The sequence below is a fragment of the Podarcis cretensis genome (assembly GCF_951804945.1).
Source record: "Podarcis cretensis genome assembly, chromosome: 6".
Lineage (NCBI taxonomy): Eukaryota > Metazoa > Chordata > Lepidosauria > Squamata > Lacertidae > Podarcis > Podarcis cretensis.
Window position 1 is genome coordinate 60111738 of NC_137175.1, and position 19473 is coordinate 60131210.

The window sequence follows — 19473 nt, forward strand, 5'->3', positions numbered from 1 at the left end:
TGGAATGTGCCTCATTAACAAATGAAAAATGACAGCTACCTGTAGTTAGCCATTGTTTTTCTGTTGGCTCCTATTGTGTGTTGGATTCGAGGCTGGCTGTTTTGTCTCAGTTATAGTTTTACCAAAACGATGGTGCAAACAAGAACTAAGGGGATGTTCCAAACCAAAGATCTGCCAGGATGAACATGTTAGGATGTGATGAATCTCTGGCACAGTCTCTCATCCCAGCTCTGATGGATCCTAGCTCCATTCTGCTCCATCACACAACCTGGAAACCCAGCAGAACTTAATGCTGGCCAAAAAGGGTGGTGTAAGTTAAACTCTGTTTTAAAGGTTTGTTCCCCCTCTGACAAGCTCAGGCTGGCTCAGCAAGCAGTAGTCTCACTCCTGAATGGTATTTGGATCTGGCATACTTTATATTGTCTTAATTTAAAGTGGCATAAATTATGCTGGCTTCCCATATTGAGGATTGCTCTCTTAGTTGTGATAATGGGGTATTTGGATTAAGCTTCCTCCTATTCCTAAGAGGCCATGAGAGTCAATCCATCTTCAGCATTCCCACCTTCAAGAGGTCTATGATTGCCTGTTAAAAGTGTATAATTACAAAAGTATCTCTAAACCTTGCTTTGTTCCTAAACCTGTTCCTGAGAATTAATAACAGTGCTCTTATTAACCTTTAACGTATTTCCTTTGTGCTTAGCAATCTACCAAAATAGTATCCTCCTTTTGTTTCTGTTTACTTCCTTTAGAATTCTGATATGGAACTCCTAGGGAATTTTAGGTCCATTGCCTACGCTGAACCGTCAAAAGATATTAAAAGTCTTCTAGCATTTCCTCTTCTCCCATGGAGTTATATCTACTATCTAGGACGTGACGGTCTCACTTGCAACAGTAAACAATTTGTTAAACTTCTTCACAATAACGACATCATCTGTCATTAGTCTCTATCTCTGTTTCCAAGCAGACCTGCTGACTCCTTGTCAGTTCCTTCATAGGTATTTAAAGAACATCTTAATGTTCATCTTGATTGCCTTTGCTATTTGTGCTCTATAACTATGGTCGTCATTCTCACTCCCAACTGCCTTCTACTTTATTTAACTACATAGTTTATCTTCAAGGTTACAGCTGAAGAGGGTAATCAGCAAGGCCCATTCTGTGGGAAGAGTACAGACAGATGCATCTTCAAAGGCAATCATTCTGAAGATGGTGACAAACTAAAATCTGTCCCCTGGTTTCAGTAACTTTGCTTCACCTTGGGCCCAAACTCAAAATATTGCAAAATGTGTTTTTATACCTTAAGCCCCTATCTATTGCATAGCCGCCACCATTTTTGCACTGTGTGAATAACTTTCTGCTTTTGTCTGTTCTAAACCTGCTGCCAATCAGATTTGATTTTAGGAGAGGCAACATCATTTTCACATTTCTAACACTATCCATCGTATAATTAGCTTCTGTATGCACTTCTCTCCTTTGTAATTCTTTCCTCAAGTAGTCCTACCTCTTAAATATATCCTCCTCACAGGAAAGATGTTTGAGTGCTTTACATCTTAGCCTCCCTTTTATATATCTACAGCTCAGCAGTATCTTTTCAGCAAGGTGGGGATAAGAACCACACTTGGTATTCCACAAGTGATATACCAGTGGTTAACAGAATGACGTTTTGATACCTGCTGCTTTACTTTCAGTTCCTTTCTTTACCTTCCTGTTTTCTAAATTGAATTTTCCCCTTTTCCCAACACTAAAGTTTTCAGTGAGTGTTCATTGTGAGCCCTCGATCTGTTGCAGCCAGTTTAGTGTCTATGTGGGAGAGATAATGCGTTTGGGATTCCACCTCTTGCTATGCTTGTTTTCTATTGAATTTTTTTTTATTGAATGGAACATTAAAGCTAGCATCTCCCTTCTGCAATTTGAAGCAATACAGGCCCTAGTGACTGTCCAAAAGTAATTGGAAGAAAATATCTAGCTCAATCCAGTAGCTTTTCTTATGACAGTATTGCAATCTCTGAGCAATGGCACATTTTGAAACATTTAAAAATGTATTTTGGAGGTACATTGGTACCCATAACTGTCTCCCCTCCCATGTTTTTAATTGTGTGTGATTTCCCCACACTCATCCAGTTTGTATACATGGAAAAGTGTTTGGGGAGAAAAAGGGTGCTCTTTAATTTCTAGGGTAACACTACTGCATGCCAACCTCACATTTTGACTGTTTGCATTAATGACTATAAGAAATCAAAATGATTAAAGGTCTTAGCCTTAATAGAACTGTTTGTTTTTGTAATCTTACTTGTTTCAGATCTCGATCAGACCAGATAGTCATTTCACTTTACTGTTATAATATTGCTTTGGCACAAATCTGGTGCAAGTATTAATACAAAATCAAGTTTCCTGTAGGGCAGTTGTTGGAAACGATCTTGAAACCAAAACCAAAATAATGTCAGTTTTCACTTCTATAGGTTCAATGTAACATATACATATCTGGCAGGCTGATGGAGGAGACCACCCCTTGCGCGTATCTGTGTGCCAGGAAACCGGAAACCATGAGTTTGAATCTTGATTTTTATATAGAAGTTTTCTTGGATGCCTCCTAGCTTTTGACTCTTGCATTCTTAATGCCTGTTTGTGGTTGAGAGACTGGATTTGCAGACATTTGCAACAGTCTCCAGATGAGTAACAGAACAATAAACAAGGCACCAACTTCTAGTGTTATTTGGAGCACCTGTAATGGATGGGGCAGCAGGGGGCTCAGCCTTCCTTTCTTCTTTTGCTTAAGCATTCCAGGGTTGATTAGTGTCCTTTCCTTTAATGAAATCATCTACCGTTATTCTCTGGTTTGGAGCTAACAACAGCAATTACATTAGTGCCTTATAGCCTGCGTGTCGAATAATGATCACGAAAGGTATACAATGACGTATTATTCTGCTCCAGCTTGCAGAGACAACAGTGATCCACCTCCTTGCTGAAGTTTTCCTAATGATTTCTACTCCAAATGCAACAGGAACATAGCAAGTTAATTTTCTTTTGCTAGTTTAAAATAATGTATTGCTAAACATTGGACTAAAAATGGGAGGACTAACCAGCTAACCAAGTTTTAATCAGTATCAACCAATGTGTATAATGATGGATCTAGAAGGTGCTGAAAAGGCAAGGGACACTCCAATTTCAGGCATGCTTGGGGGAAGCAGACTATCTGGCCCCATTTCAATCCAGCTTTGGGCTCAAGTTCAGCAACAAAACTGCCTCACTCACCCTGGTTGACCTTTGTTAGGAGAGTGACAGAGGAAGAACAACCTTTTCGTTTCTCCTTAACCTCTCAATGTTTGATACCTGTGATCACTGTGTCCTTCCAGGGTGTTTTTGAGGGTTGGAAGTTGGGTTTCACCATGGTTCCACTCCCACCTCCAAGGCCAATTTCAAGAGTAGCAATGGGAGACTACTGTTCAGCATCATGCGAGCTATCTTGTGGGGTTCCCTGGGGGTAATCTTGTCCTCTGTGCTTTTTAACGTTTAAATGAAGCATGTCACCAGGGATTTGGTGTGCGGTGTTATCATTATAGTGATGACACCCAACCCTCTCTCTCCATTCCATCTCAAGTCTGGGAAGTAGGGAGAAGTCCAGTTCTGGATGGCATTGCACACCTTTGGAAGAAACAGGTATGTAGCTTAGGAGCTACTCCTTGATCCATCTATATCAATTGAGCCCCAGGTGGCCTCTGTGACCAGCTTCGGTTAGTTCATCAATTATCCCCTTTTCTAGATAGGGATATCTTGAGCATAGCAATCCATGTTCTGATAATGTTCAGATTGGACTACATGAGAGCTACCTTTGAAGACAATCTGGAAGCTGCAACTAGAGCAGAATGAAGCCATGAGGCTGCTTGTGGGTACCTCTGCCAGACATATACTATGCACTCTTGGAAGGTCTCAAATTTGCTACTGAACCCTATTTAAGATGTTAACACAGGCATATGAAGTGCTCAGTGACTTGGGCCTCCAATGTTTGAAGAAGCAGCTCCTTCCACATTGACTTGTCTGGGAGTTGATCATTAGGAGAGCTCCTATTGTGTTGGACACCCCCCCCCCATTCTGCGGTTTGAGTGGTGCATGAGGTCTTCTCTGTGGTTATGGAGGTGCATCTAGCACGATCGACGTATGTTTTTCAATGATTGCTCAAGATGCGCCTCTTTGCTTGTTCCTGCACTGCATTTCTGCTATTTTGTCATTGTGACTTTATTTTATGATTTTAATGTCATTTGAATTGTGATAGTTTTGTAACCCACCCTGCAACCATGTGGATAGTATAAAAGTTGAGCTCTTCTCTTATGGAGTCTTCTGCACAAACCTTGCATGGTGCTGATTCAGGACCCTAAACCGTGTTTTATATAAATGACTTTTATTTTGTTCTGTGTATATTGCAATGTTTTTTGTTGCTATGGCTGACGGCTGAGGCAAATAAAGTTTCATTCATTCATTCAACCTTCCATGGTGCTGTCCAGTGTACCACTAAAGAATTGGCTCACCTGCCTCCATGCTGTTGAGGTCAATGCTCAAAACAGAACATCATTTGGGCTATTTAACAGCTTTGTAAAATATTCAACAGGTACTACTGAGCTGTATTCTACATAACCTCTCATCACCATTGGTATGTAGATATGCACAGAACACAACCCTTTTTGTGTAAAAATTTCCAAGGAAATATCAGTCTTGGTATAATCTTCCATTTCATTTAGGCTCCAAGGAATAGTCAAAATGGAGAATATGGGTGCACAGCATTATTAATTTGTGCCTGAAACATTTATTTATAAAGCACATTTATACAGCATTTTTTTGTGTGTTTTTTTCTTTTGCAAATACAAACTTTAATTTTGTACTCTACAAAAAGTCTTGCATATTCCTCTTTTTACAAAAAAAGAAACATTACAAAAATACAGACAATTTAATATGGTTTTTATACAATTGTCTTTAGTTGTTACTTTCATTAAAATATTGCTACCACAGAACTACAATATTTTAGTCGACTATAAAAAATTAAGTCAATGCTTTTTGTTTTAAGCAGCAACATGTAAATAACACAGGTCAAAACACAGTTTATGATCATAGTGGATATATCTAAAATTGTTTCAGAAATAATATTTTACATAGTTAATTTTTAATGTTTTATACATTATTTATATAATATTTATATATATTTATATATATTTATATTTATAAAAAAAATCATAGCTTGCTAGAATTGAAATGATAGGACGGAGTTTGCATGGCAAAGATGTGCAAAGGTCAGTCTGCCCTGGTTAGCATCAGCAGTTCAGTCCTTTTAAGGTTTTTCAGAACTGTCTTTTGGAATTGCAATTGAAAGCCTAGAAGCGGGTCTCTTCCGGTTTACTTTCTTCGCATGCCCTTGGTGTTGCTGAGAGCAGCATTTAGCCTAGTCTGTAATGAATAATCGAAAATGATCCCTTTTCAAGCCATGGGAATTACAAAAGGGATTTGACTGAACATCAGGCTAAGACGGTTCCGCCCAGCAGTCCGCCTGATAGCTGGAGGAGTTGCCTTCTGAGTCTCAACCCCAGAGCCAATAGTGCTAACATAGATCAACAAGGCTGACCACAAACAAGGTATCCGTATGTTCAGAAAATACTTCCGTTATTCGAGTCAATGGTAAAAGGGGATTTTTTTTTTAATTAAAAAACTAGGCCACCAAGCATAATACTATGCAGGCTGGACAATTCATACAGTACTGTTGACATTAGATATTAGAGGCATGGGTCCCATATTTCTTGTGTTGTCCCTTATCTGCACCTCCAACCTGCTCTCCAAAGTATTAGTGATGAGAATAATCGTGAACATGGAGAATGTCATACAGAAAGTGAGGGATAAAAAAGGTAAAGGTACCCCTGCCCGTACGGGCCAGTCTTGACAGACTCTAGGGTTGTGCGCTCATCTCACTCTATAGGCCGGGAGCCAGCGCTGTCCGCAGACACTTCCGGGTCACGTGGCCAGCGTGACAAGCTGCATCTGGTGAGCCAGCGCAGCACACGGAACGCCGTTTACCTTCCCGCTAGGAAGCGGTCCCTATTTATCTACTTGCACCCGGGGGTGCTTTCGAACTGCTAGGTTGGCAGGCGCAGGGACCGAGCGACGGGAGCGCACCCCGCCGAAAGTGAGGGATAGGTGAAAACAAATATGGAATGACTCTTTACAACCAGGGATACTGGTGAAGCAGGCTGGGTTGCATTTAGAAAGTGGATTCTACACCTAACTGGAAATAGAAAAATACTGTCTTGCAGAATTGTGTAGTGGAAATAGGCACTTTTCTAACATTTTACTGGGTATACATCTCCAAAACCAAAAGTAAGTTCCGAATTGGAATGGAGATAAAGAAAACCAATAAAATAAGAGGTTACACTTAGAAAGTGATCACAAATCATGAATCAGTGCTTATTTTTCATAGATAGTGCTATAATCTAGTTGGCAAGGATTTTTCTCTCCCCTCTCTCACTTAATAGGAATTGAAAACTGTCATGGCAAATAAAAGAAGCAGAAGCAGAGATGGCCAGTTTCCTAGAAATCATTTAGTGTTCATTAAGCTATGAACAATTCAGCATTCACTACAACATGAACACTCAGCCAATTGCACATTTAGGATTCCTGCATCGTGTTTTGATTTATTTCGTAATTGTTGCCTTTGACTTACTTGAACAACACCCATTTTATGCAAATGTTGTGAGTGTAAAAAAGGCCACAGTGTCAGACCTCATTGGTCAGGCAAGAGTCTCTCCCTACATTCTACTGTCTGATGAGATTGAGAGCAGCAGGTAGTTGCTGTCAGCAGTCATTTTGCAAAAACAAAACAAAAACAAAATATATATATATTTGTCAAATGTCTACACCATGTTGTGATGATTGTTCCGATCAAGGATATCCACAGGTGAAAGTAACTCCTTCCGGATTGGAGGTGGGGGCAGAGAAATCTTTGTTTTCTCCTTGAAGAGGTCTGAGACATAGAACACCTGTAAATAAAATGAATATATGCATTCAATATAAATATTCAGATTTTTATACCTGTTCTGGTTTATGTAAAGGAAATCTAACTCCTCCATTAATAAGCATAACAGTTCTGAAGTTACACTATCCTGCTATAATGAGAACCAGACTGAAGGTCTTCTAGACTGGTCCATAAAAAAAGCAAACAATTATTTCACAGGAGTCAAGCACTGCTAGATACCTAGCAGGGACAAAGACCCAAGGCACAACTTTGCATAAATGTCTAGTGCCTCTGGTGGGGATCTCACTGGTATGGAAAATGCCTTTCCCTGCCTTTCCTTTTCCACTGGATCTCACCCAGCACCCATTGGTTTCTTTCACTATTTTAATTCAAATACATTCACTGTGTGTTTGGAAGGGAGATGTACTGAGGGGATGGGGATTTTTTTAATACAGAAGTCTTTAAAAATGTTATTTACAGTTAAAAAACAACAACAACCCGGCACACAATCAAGAAGCTGTCAACATCCATACCAAGAGTTCACACGGCTTCGCTTCCTCTGGTGATTTAAATGGACTAAAATTAAACTTCCCTTTGGAGTCAACTCTCCGTAATTCTTAGTCAGTCAGGTTAGCTTGATATTTCCTTGCCTTCCCACCCACCCGCATCCCCTTCCCTACTGCCCTTTCCTCACAGCTAGAAAATTAAAGCTTAGTCAGGATGACTGTCCTGTCATTTTAAAGAAATAGTGTCAAGGAAGAGATATTCCCAACCACCTTTCCCTGAAATAATCAATGACGTATCCGCTCTTACGGATGTGAAAAGTCTCCCACTTGACAATTCAGAGAGGCAGCCACACAATAGGAAAGCCCTGGGAGGAAACTTTGACATCCTCCCTCAGCCAAAATCGTATCAAGTCCAGCATGACTGATGTACTTTCTCCCTTGCAAAATTTAACTCTGAAGCCAGAAAGGAAAAGGGTCAGACAGAATGCAGGCTCTGCTGACAGGAGAATAAGGCTCATCTCTGCTATTCAATGCTAGAGGCTTGGTACAAACAAATCCCAGCTATTAAACACATATAATATTTATATACAACAACAATCACACAAGCTGCTACAGACTTGTTCACTGGCTGAATGACAATTGGTTTACTACTAATTTTCCAATTTCTTGAGCATTGTGGTGACTGGGCCCAGTGTCAAGAAGTGACAGCCATTCAGTGGATACAGTGAGACGTGGGCTCGCTCATCCCTACCCCCAAAATATCCTGTTTTCTGCAGGCTACTGCCAGTGTAAATCCATTGGTAATACTTTGAGTGAGTGGAACATACCGGACAAATGATGCCAGTGTCATTTGGTAGGCAGACTGGAGCTTTGGACTGCCGTCTAAATACTGTATATGTTGACGGGAGTCAATGGAAAGCCCAAGGCAATTCATTCCCACCTTACCTGCAGTTACACAGGGGCTGCAGAATGGGATTCCAATTAACCCAAGAGCTACTCACGACTCAAACAAGAGCAGCACACCTCCCCAGAACATAGACTGCACATTTTAAAAAGCAGAACATGTGGCTACATCACTCTAGACCCATAGCTGACTTTACAGGTAGGAAGTTTGTGATGGAATAGTTTGTGCAAAATGTTCCCTTGGTGAAAGGTGCCCCATTAACAACTACCTCTCCATCCTGCCTACCAGGAATCCCCAAAAAACAAGGTACAGACAGGATAATGGGGTTAAAGAAAACAGCTGATCCATGAAATATGCCCATCTATTGACAAATGTAATTCCAGGAAAATCCATCACTCTGCTCTGCAGTTGAAGTAACCAATGTGTGAGAGGCTCTTATTCCACTGGCGAATGTGTCCAGCAAGAACATTCTTGTTCATATGTTATGACCAAAAGCATTGCTTTTATACTGCTTTGAAGCTCTAGCAAGTCTTCCCAAGACTTCCATTAGTTAGGCTACTAGGCTTTTCAGAGTGAGAAATCACAAAGCATTTGATTGTTTAAAGAGACTGCTTGTTTTACTGGATGCAGATGTTTGCATTCAGGCTTCCAATTGTCTTGCTATGTTCCCAGATCAGTTAGTTTGACATCTAAATATTAGCATTGAAGCAAACAGTTATTTCTCTGAGGAAACAGAACTCCACTCAGGAAAAAAATAGATGGTTGGCTGCAACCAAAGAAAAATAAATAGTAGTACCAACCTCTTTCCCTGGCTTATTTAAATTTTATGTTCTCTTCGAAGGCAACACTAGGGTTCCTGAACCAAAACTACAGTTCCTTTTTCTGATTGCCAGCATATTAAGTCTCCTGTTTCAAATGAAGCTATATTAGAGATGGATAGGCATTCTAAACTTTCTTTTGGTTCTGGAGAAAAAGGTTTCTTACCCATTATAACACTAGCCCTTCATAACGAGAGGAAAAGGAGCTGTGAACTCCGGACAGCAAATGCTGTCTCTGACTGTCCTACTCAAATCAATGAGATTTAAATTAGTCAAGACCACTTCTGACTACTTGCTTTTGTTGGACGGTGTGCAGTACTTGTGGTTCATGCTTGTATTGTATCACTACTTCAAGAAACTTGTGATGGAGAATTGTAAGCGTCCCTTTGATTTTTGGGGGGAATAGGCATACTTGGTGTTCTCTGTGTGTCTTCTAGATTTTGGAAGTATTTAAATCTTCATTTAATTTGAACACAACTGCTAAATGTCTGTACCCATTCATCCATTTCTGTAGTATGGCAGAAGCAAGAGTTGGAAGGCGATTTTGACGCCATGCCTCTCATGTACCCACTTCCTAAGACTGGATTCAATCATGACGATATCCACATTCTATACCGAGAGCTCCATGACAAATCAATTTGTGGCAGGAGTGAGTAGCGGTTGCACGGTGGAAGTGGCAGATGGAGGATTAGGTTCAATCTGGCCTGTATTTTCTAACTGGATAAGTTATGGATGGAGTGTCATCTTGGCTTTCTTAGCCTTTAATCTGCAGTTCATGGCGTGTGTGGCTTTAAATCAGATATTTGGGTAGTGGCGTTAATTCCCATTTAAACTGTATTTCACTTTTAGCAAGGTTTGAGGTTATAAAAACACTTTGAGAAATCATGAAACATGATCTCCTAAGGTTAGAACAGTGTGTTAAACCTTCCTAATGCTTCAGCTGCTTAACACAAAAAGAGAGAGGGGTAAATGCACAGAGTGTTTTTGCTTGGATTTATGCCACTTCCTGTGGAAGGTGCTCTCCACCCATAAAGAAAACTAAACTGCAGACGACAGGGAATGTGCTATATGATGTTGTAAGCTGGTAGCTCACAATTTCAACTGATCAATGCCCTTCTTAAATTCATTATATTAGAAAAGGCTTCACTTGGACCCAGAACATTTTAAGCAAACAGCTTAACATGAGATTAGGTGAATAGGAGAAGGAAATGGCCCCTAAGATTTGCATCTTCCCACAATTTGCCACAACACAATTATAGCCACCACAAAAGCGGTGCATAAAAGACATTTTGATTTTAGCCATTCTGATTGCATCTGAATTCGAAAGAAAACAAGATCTTGTATGGTCTTGGATGAAACAAGTACTGCAACCCCCTTAGAGGCTAGCCTCAGCTACCGGCACCTATTACCAATAATCAGAAGAACTAAACTGCAAGAACTCCGGGTCAAAGGACAGGACATAAATTTTAAATAAATTCAGAAAAGTATATAAAGCACAGTGAAAAAGGTGAGGCTAGGACTTTTCTAAATCTAAGTCTCATAAGCAACACTCAACTTGCTTATGAACATTTAGGTCATTCCTTAGGAGCTGGAAATTATGGGACGAAGTAGCAGTAGTCCCCCCCCCTCTTCATTTCCTTTTCTACAACCATGTCTTTTTCCCCCACCCCCCATGGCTGCACAAGGGCCAGACTAAAAGTGACCAATACCCTCTGCACATCCTGATGAAGGACTGAAGCATAAAAAAGGGCAGCAGCCACGGAGGGAAGGGGCTAAAAAGGAAGTGATGTACATGTGTGTGGGGTTTCTCAGGCAGCTGCTTCCTCCGTGGCCTTTATCTCGTCACAGGAAAGTCAGCCTATAGCAGCCGAACTCTCACCCCTCCTCTGGCCCAGTAAAACATGCCATCTGTTTACAGGTCAGGAAAACGAGGTCAGAGTTGTAACTTGTCATTGGACAGGAAATGGTGAAAAGTGTCCTGTTCAAGCATCGAGACCCTTATTGTCTGTCAGAAGCGTTTTTGCTGCAATGCATTGAGTTCATCTGCATCCTACTGTACCCTAGCATCACATTCTTCTTCTTCTTCTCCGTCCTCTTCCTCCCTTTGGCAAAGTATTTAGAGCAACTAACAGGAGAGCTTAGTCAAAGCCTTCCATATAGCTATCTCTAATACCGGGCAATTCTAGACAAAGCCACATGACCCAAATTGAAGCCCCTGAGCTGAAAAGAAACTGTTTCGTTGTGTGAAAAAGTTGCCCAAAGTATTTTCTGAATACATCCAAGAGCTCCTTCCAGGGTGATCTTTTGTTTGTTTAACCCGCGACAGAAATAAATAAGAATAAAAATGCCATGGAAGCTTTGAAGAATCTTATTGTGCTGTCTCTGCAACTTAGTGGAGACTATCACTTCTGCTACTAAGTAAAATGTAAGCAGGAGATGTTCACCCACTGAAATTACAATTGAGGTTCAATGTGTATGTGAGAGAAGCAGGACTGGTGAAGAAGCGCTTGCTGGAAAACAAACTGATGGCCTGGGGGCATGGAGAGCGCTTATGCATTCTCTCCCCCCCTCCCAGATTCTCTGGCAGTTTTATTATTATTTTTCTTCCCAGCTAGATTGTGAAATTGCAAGTGAGGAGGGCAGGGCATTTGTAGGGGAGAACTGGTGGTTTTGGGAAGGAGTAAGCACCTGACTGGCAATTCTCCCATATAAGTGCAATTCCTGTTATTGCATAGTCAAATTGCATCTTATGTGGGAACTCAGTGCTTGGAAATCCCCAGGTTTATTTACTTCACAAAATGGCCCTGATTCGTAGCACTGCATGGTGCTGATTGTGGAGCTGTGATCCTTTATCTCTATGCTGTGAAGCTCTAATAGCTTTCTCCTGAAGGTTGCGATGTCTCCAAAAGATCTGGGCATGTTTTCTGGAGCTAAAAACATTTCTGCTTAGCTTTTCAATCTGTACTTGCGTACTGAGAGACTACATTCCTCACAGAATTCAAACAGTGGTTTGGTTAGCAATGGAATCAGTGAAAAAGAAAGAAAATACATATATATTCAGCTGCCTTTTGAGATGTTTCAAAACTCGGGATGGGTGGGGGACTGCTATAATGGTTTACACATTCACCTGTGTGAACCACCCTGCTAATGTGCCCAGTCTAGTATGCATTCAAGGAGAACTCTTTTCCATGCACTAAACATCACCAATCTAATACTTAGAGGGAAATTGTTTCACATGAACTTCACATGTTACATGTGAAAGGTTACTGTTTGCTGTGCATTTATCTTTTAGGTTTCTAACACTGCATTGCACATTGGTTTTCCTTATTTAAGTCTCCATCCCTTTCTCCCTTCTTTGTTTAAGTCTACCCTTCCTTGGTTTTACCAATTCCTGCACAATGCCAGCAACACTCTCCCCAGTGAGGTCCACCTAGAACTGATACTACATTTCTGGTGCCAGGGTAAAGCTTTTCTCTGCCCTTAGGGCTTTAACACTCGAATAGTGCATCACTGTCTTATGGATAAGGTGCATGTGGTTGTTTAGTGAAACAATTCTATGGTATGACATGTCACTTACTATGCAGTAAGCCACCAGGGCCCCTTGTACGAAACCAGCCAAGACGTCTGTTGGATGATGTTTGTGGTCAGACACACGAGAAAGCCCTGTGTAAAAGGCCATCATAATCAGTGTGAACTGCAGCAGGGGACGCAGCAGACGGGCTCCTCTCCAAGTGAACCTGGCTTGCAGGTACAGCTACAAAGGGAAAAAAAGGAAGGAGAAAGACATTAGGATGCTGTCCTCGCAACAGTTGGCACCAGACTGCAGTGGAACAGAATTGGTGCCAGGTTTACAATATGGCAAACAGAAAACAAACCTATCTTAAGGGCAGAGCAAAATAGCAGCTGGGGGAAAAAGCGTTGTGTGGCAGGGAGTGCCTCTGCTGTCACAACCAACACTGCAAAACAGGTGTCAGCAGTAGGCAAAAGGTGGTAGAAGAATTTCAACCCCCACCTTGTCAACCAAATTTGGGTCCCAAGTTCAAACCTTCGGCTCAATCTTCGTAACTTCTTTTGTCTGTCATGCCATCCAACTTTAATGAGCAACCCACAGTCCTATGTTTACAATTAATGGGGAATGGTGTGCTTTCTTTATCAAATTTTAACACACTATTTATAATTGTATGAACCTTTCTTATGTCTTTTCTTGATCATTTTTTCTACCTGATAAGAAAGGTTTATACAATTATAAATAGTGTGTTTAAAATTGATAAAGAAAACACACCATTCTCAGATGGAAAGTCCCCCCCCCCTTTATAATTTTGGCTTCCCCACTTCTGAACATTTTCCAGATCTGCAACCCCTTTTTTGAGATGAGGTAACTGGAACACTGCTGAATATTATTGCAAGTGCAGCTGCAGTATGGATCATAGCATTAAGATTCAGACCATCTTATGGTTTTTTCCTAATTTGCTTTTAAATCCTAGCAGTGTTTGTGACCACTTTGTGACTTGAACTTTTAAAATGCCTTGGACCTAAAATACAGTGTTCGAAATGATACTTTTGCTTCAGCCAGGGAAAACGAACAAACAAATCAACAGCCACAAGGACTTGACCTGAAATGAAGTAGCTGAAATGATGTCAAACGGGTATTGTCTCCTGCCTCACCCCTCCCCACTTATCCTGGTCTGGTTTCCTCTTGAAAGTTGTGGGCACAACCTATTCCTCGAGTTCCTGTGGGAACCTTGGGAAGCCAAAGAGAGAGAGGAAGAGGCAGCAGGAAAGGCAGAAACGTTTGCCCACATATCAAAGGAGCTGGAGGCTAACCCAATCTGAAATGCAGGGCAAAGGGAAGTCTGAACATGGCCAAGTCCTCCCATTATGGCTGCCTTCCCATAACACAAGGCAGGGAGATGAACGTGACAAGGTAACAGCAATGCCTGCTTGTATAATTGATGCAGTAAAAGTTTACAGTTGGAGGAAAAGCGAGGCACTGTAGTCTGATCACTGCTTACAAATCAAGACATGAATTAGGGTGGGCTCATTCTTAAGCCAATAAACCATGGTTTCTCAGTCCAATATTTTTTTGTCTGGACTGGGACATTTTTATGTAGTTGTTTTGTTGAACCTGCCGTTGGTACAATGGTACAAGCCAATCAGTATATTTTCAGAAGAAAACAGTGCATGCCAGTAGTCTGAGAGAAGAAAGGTCAGGTCTAAACTTAAGACAGCTCCTGCAAGCAAGGCAGAATTTTACCAGATACAGCTGTCTCTACCATGGCATTTCAGTTCTGAAAGAGGCTGTACCTATTGGAATTCTCCCTTCTCACAGAATCATAGAATTGTTTTATCTACGCCTGAATGTATAAGAGCCCATTCAGTCATTAAACAGTTTAGAATCATCCTTCAACATAATATCAATTATTTCTCTTTCGACGAAACTTTAAATCACCATATTTGCTGAACAAAATTTAGTTGCAGCATGTGGAAGGTTAACTAGCCCGATCTTGTGTTCTTTTTCACAAAACCCACCCTGTGCTGTCATCTTCTGCCCTCTTTACATCCGAAAGGTTTTCATTATAAAGTGAAACCAAGCTAAAGAAAACAAACACTTAATGTAAAAAAAAAAAAAAAAAAAAAACAACAACGAACAACCCAACTGAACTGAAGTTGTTTTTACAGCAGACAAAAAGCGAATTACAAGTGGTTTTTACTCAAGTCTCTATATACTGCTAACTCAGTCGTGGGAGGTTTACGGAGGCGCCAGTGTGGTGTTTATATAGTAACATGAAATGAACAACTGCCACTTGCAGACCAATAAGCTGCAGTGGGAAAAGTTGCGGCCAATAGCACAGAGGAGATAAGTGTGACAAAACCAAAGAGGGAGGGAAGACAGCAATGACCTCGTGGCCATATGTAGCCAGGGTTGCTGGAAAACCTCTCACATATAAGAAATCTGGCAGTGGCAACATCACCACAGAACAGACCGCTCTCAGGGCAATGTGCAGCAGTTCTGCGGCCAGGGGACTTCCAGTGATGTTAGTGGGAATGTCTGTGGTTAGTCAGGGATCCCAAGCAAATAAAAATGAGGGGCTCATGTTCCCTTAACAAGTGAGGAGGAGAAAAATATTAATAGTTGCTTACATTTTTGTTACTTTTCAGAAGGTTTGGCTATAATAATAATTAATAATAATAATAATAATAATAATAATAATAAATCACATGCAACATATGTTTGTTGTAAGAAGGGCTTTCATTCCATTTTCAGACAGTGGCTCAAAGCAGCTAAATCCACCATTTTCAACGTTTATATCATGCGTGAATGAATACATTTGTCATCAGTGCCATTTTTCTAGAAAGAGGTTCTGGAACTCACCATGAACGACTCCCTTGTTCTCTTATAATGGCAATGGCGCCCACCTGAGATGTGCCGGAACTGAGTTCCAGTGAGTTCCAACTGGGGGGAAAAGCTCTGCATGTCATGAAGTTTACACAAGTAAACTCATGCTACCAGTACCAGCTGTGTGAAGGCATCTTTGTTACTTCATAGTACTGCTCTGGGGAGATTTTGCGTTGTTTGAAAACACTTTGGAAAGATGGAGAGGCTACTGGATAATCTGTTTGGGGTGGGAGAAGATGTGGTCAACCACACACACTTCCCTCATAAGCGCTTGACAGGTAAGCACAACTGTAACCGTGACCCATATTCAAACTCTAAAGTGTTAGCTCTAAAGCTGTCAGGGTTGCCTAACCTATGTCAAATTTTGCTGTGGGGATGAGTAAGAACACACTGTAGAGTACACTGCTGATTGAGAAATGCTTATATTAATGATTAACAGTTTCTGAAGTACTGTAGGAAATTTTCAAATGAATGAGTACCTGCATCTGGCCTCATTTGAGCAGATGGGTTAGAGTCACACAAAAGAGTGTAAAGGGGGAAAATCATTCCCTTTTGTTGAGTCTGGGGCTTTGAAATCAGTCACTGATATTTATCTAATGACTAACAGATTGGCCATGATCCCACTGAAATAGAGTCAGAAGTTTGCTATTTGGCGTTCTTGCAGACATGAACTCCACTGTTCATCTGGCTGTTAGAGTAAGTATAGCACAGCCCTGGGAACTAAAACAAGTAGCATTTAAGGTGGCCACCTCAGGAGTTTATTTCCTAACCCCGCATGGCACAACGACATAAATGTCAGTGAAGTTATATAAGAAATTAATCCAGCAGCTGTTTTCAGATTTGGCTGGCACAATGCAACACCCTGTGGGCAACATTACCTGGCTTACTCTAAGAACCCCTGGAGTCAGGACACATTTATTTAGAAAGCTAAATACTACCTAAAATCAGGCTTCCTCAACCTCGGCCCTCCAGACATTTTTGGCCTACAACTCCCATGATCCCTAGCTAGCAGGACCAGCAGACAGGGATGATGGGAATTGTAGTCTCAAAACATCTGGAGGGCCGAGGCTGAGGAAGCCTGACCTAGATGGTAGCTGGTGTTCTTCCACATAAAGAGGAGAGAGTAAATGTGTGGGTATTGTTGGACTGGCCTTAGTAGTGTCTGAACTGGGCAGAGAGAGCAGCAGCAGGAAACTAATGCAATTGCTTAATGGAATGTCATTAAGTCAAGAATGAGCTTTGGCCCAGCACATCTGAACACAGCTGTGAAGAAGCTTCGCTATGCCATTGTGGGTTTTCCTTTGGAATTCAGGATTCATCTGAATCCAATGCACACCCCTAGTACACAATGCAGATTCCTGTTGCAAATCAACTAAAACCATAACACACACCTTTTCTTACCTCCTGTGAACTAACCATGCATTGAGCAACAATAGACCAACCCACGGCTCTCCAAATAATATAAGAGACTTAAAATAGATGCGCAGAGCATATGCTTCAAATGTTACAGTTTTAACTGGAACAAAACATGAGTCTATAATAGACTCGTTCAACAAACAAACAAACCCCCAAATGTATCAAGCAGTATGAAGAACACAATGCTGAACTTGTAAGATCCCAAAAAAATGCAACCCTGACAAATTTAATGAAGATCCACTCCCTAGAGGACTGGAGTGCAAGAGGGAGAACCCTACAGGCAAAACTGGATCAACCGTGACAGCTTCTTCTACCTGAAGTCAAATGAGAGTAGAGGAAAATTAGCACCTTGTGGGAGAGTTTGACATTAGTCAGCACTTCAAGGTGGTTTTCATTTTGTTTTTTGTACGAAAGCAGCAGAGCAGGTTTTTATGATATGGTGTGCCAGGCCCACAAAGCCTGTAAAATTGCTTCTCTGCAGGTTCAGAATCAGCAATTGCCTGGGTGGGGGCAGTAGCATACAGCGGTAGGGGCAGAGAAAGAGTCCAATTTTCAGTAAGTTGAAACTCACACAGACAGCCTCCAGTTTTGCAGAAATTACATGCTTGTCTGTACATGCCATTTTCTTTAATGAATCCAAAACTAATAGTGACTCATCTAAGTCAAAGGTGACTTCTCTGAATGTTTGGGGAGCTCTCTGCCACATTCTAGCCTCCTACTTTCTGCAGCAACCATTTCCAAGAATCAAATTTGAACATTTATGAGCCAAACTAGCTGGGCACATTTCACGAACACCTTTCCCTCTATTGCCTGCGCCCCTCCTTTTCTTTGATCGTTATTTGGTGGAAGGAGAATGAAAGGTGTTTAAATGATTGCAGAAACCCCCAAATGTACTCAGGACTACCATGCTCTCCCCTGACAAGTGCCCCTTCCCAGTACAGCCAAAAATAAAAAGAGCCTCTTCCAAGTACATTTTGGGCAGATGTGGTGCCCATCCTATCTCCTCAGGTCACAATACACTCAGAAAGAAAGGGGGGGATAACTCTTCACAATCCCAATGGCCACTTGCTCTCGTATCAGCCATCCTCTAATAGAGCAGTGAAGCTGCCATTTAGCCAGTGAGAATTGGCTATGTGATGATATTACCAGTGAAGCAAATTCAGAGTGAGGACATTTTCTTTTTTAAAAAAAATCTGTGTTAGATTTGTTTGTCCTGAGTGACATTACCAACTAGCTAATTCTCACTGAATACATCAGGGGAGGGGGGGAATGGTGCCAAATAAGCAATTGAGTAGCACTGTGAATATAAGCAAAGGAGCATAGCACAAAAGATGCTATGTCCCCTCACCTCAACACCCTCAGGTGCTAAATGTGTATAATGACAGCGCCAAGTGTAATATCTCTGAGGAGAGCATTCCACAATTGGGGAACGACCACAAAAAAGACTTGTTCTTGTCTAGCCACTCTTTGCAGCTCCCTTGGACTCAAGATGATGATGGCAGGGTCCAGATAGGTTCATGTGGGGAGATGTGGTCCAGAAGGTATTTGGGTCATGAGCTGCATAAGGCTTTATAGGTCTAAACCGGCAGTCTGAATTGAGTCCAGAAACGAATTGGCAGTGAATGAAGGCAGATTAGGATTGGTGTTATAGGATCAAACATCCTACACCCAGTTAACAATTTGGCTGGTGGATTCTACACTGGCTGCAGTTCTGAACTGTTTTCAAAGGCAGCCCCACGTATAAGGCATTGCAGTAATCTAATCTAGAGCTTACCTGAGCACCTTGTAGGTTAGATTACTGTTGACCTGCAACTGCCATTATCTCGGACTACCAGCCATGTTGTTTGGGATTGCTGGAAGTTGTAGTCTAACAAGATTTGCAGGGCCACAGAATAGGCTCCCCTGATGCAGAACATTCAGCTCAGTCCAATACAATAATATAATTCTACCATTTTGTGAATTCTCCATGAATTGCTTTGGTTACTATACAAAAGTGCCATATAATCACTATTTTGTTTTCACCTCAGTCCAAACAGTACAGCAGGTCTTCATACTGTTCCTCTAATTTTAAAATCAGTGAACATAAATGGCCTCTAAAGAGGTCCTGGAGAGTTTAGCGGGGTGTACACATACAGGGTGGGAAATGGTGGAACCATTTCATGGCAAATGGAAGTGGTGATAGGTAAAACAAACCGTTTATTCTGAAGTCCTTGAGACCAGCTCCATTGCTATAACCAAAGGACACACACTCACTCACTACTGCTATGATTATTCTTATATTTTTTTAAGAAGGAGGAAAGGGGGGAACAAAAAATGAGCTTTAGCCTTTTTCATGTTGCAAATCCACCCGCCTCCAGTTCACTGGCAATGTTATTTTACCATCACTGAGAGGAAATGGTGTAAATGTTTACGGAATAACTTTGAAACATTTAAAGAAAAGTGAGAGA

At 41.2% G+C, this 19473-nt stretch overlaps 1 protein-coding gene across 1 annotated transcript in view; it reads right to left on the reverse strand.

The window, feature by feature from the left end:
- Positions 1-4772: 4772 nt before the first annotated feature.
- PLPP3 (phospholipid phosphatase 3) overlaps positions 4773-19473 on the reverse strand; it is a 65149-nt gene continuing 50448 nt past the window's right edge. The window contains exons 5-6 of the mRNA XM_079982156.1: positions 12791-12967; positions 4773-7010 (exon numbers count right to left, since the gene is read on the reverse strand). Of these exons, the coding sequence (XP_079838282.1) occupies positions 6885-7010; positions 12791-12967 (303 nt within the window). The 3' untranslated portion in view covers positions 4773-6884. The remainder of the gene's footprint in view (positions 7011-12790; positions 12968-19473) is intronic.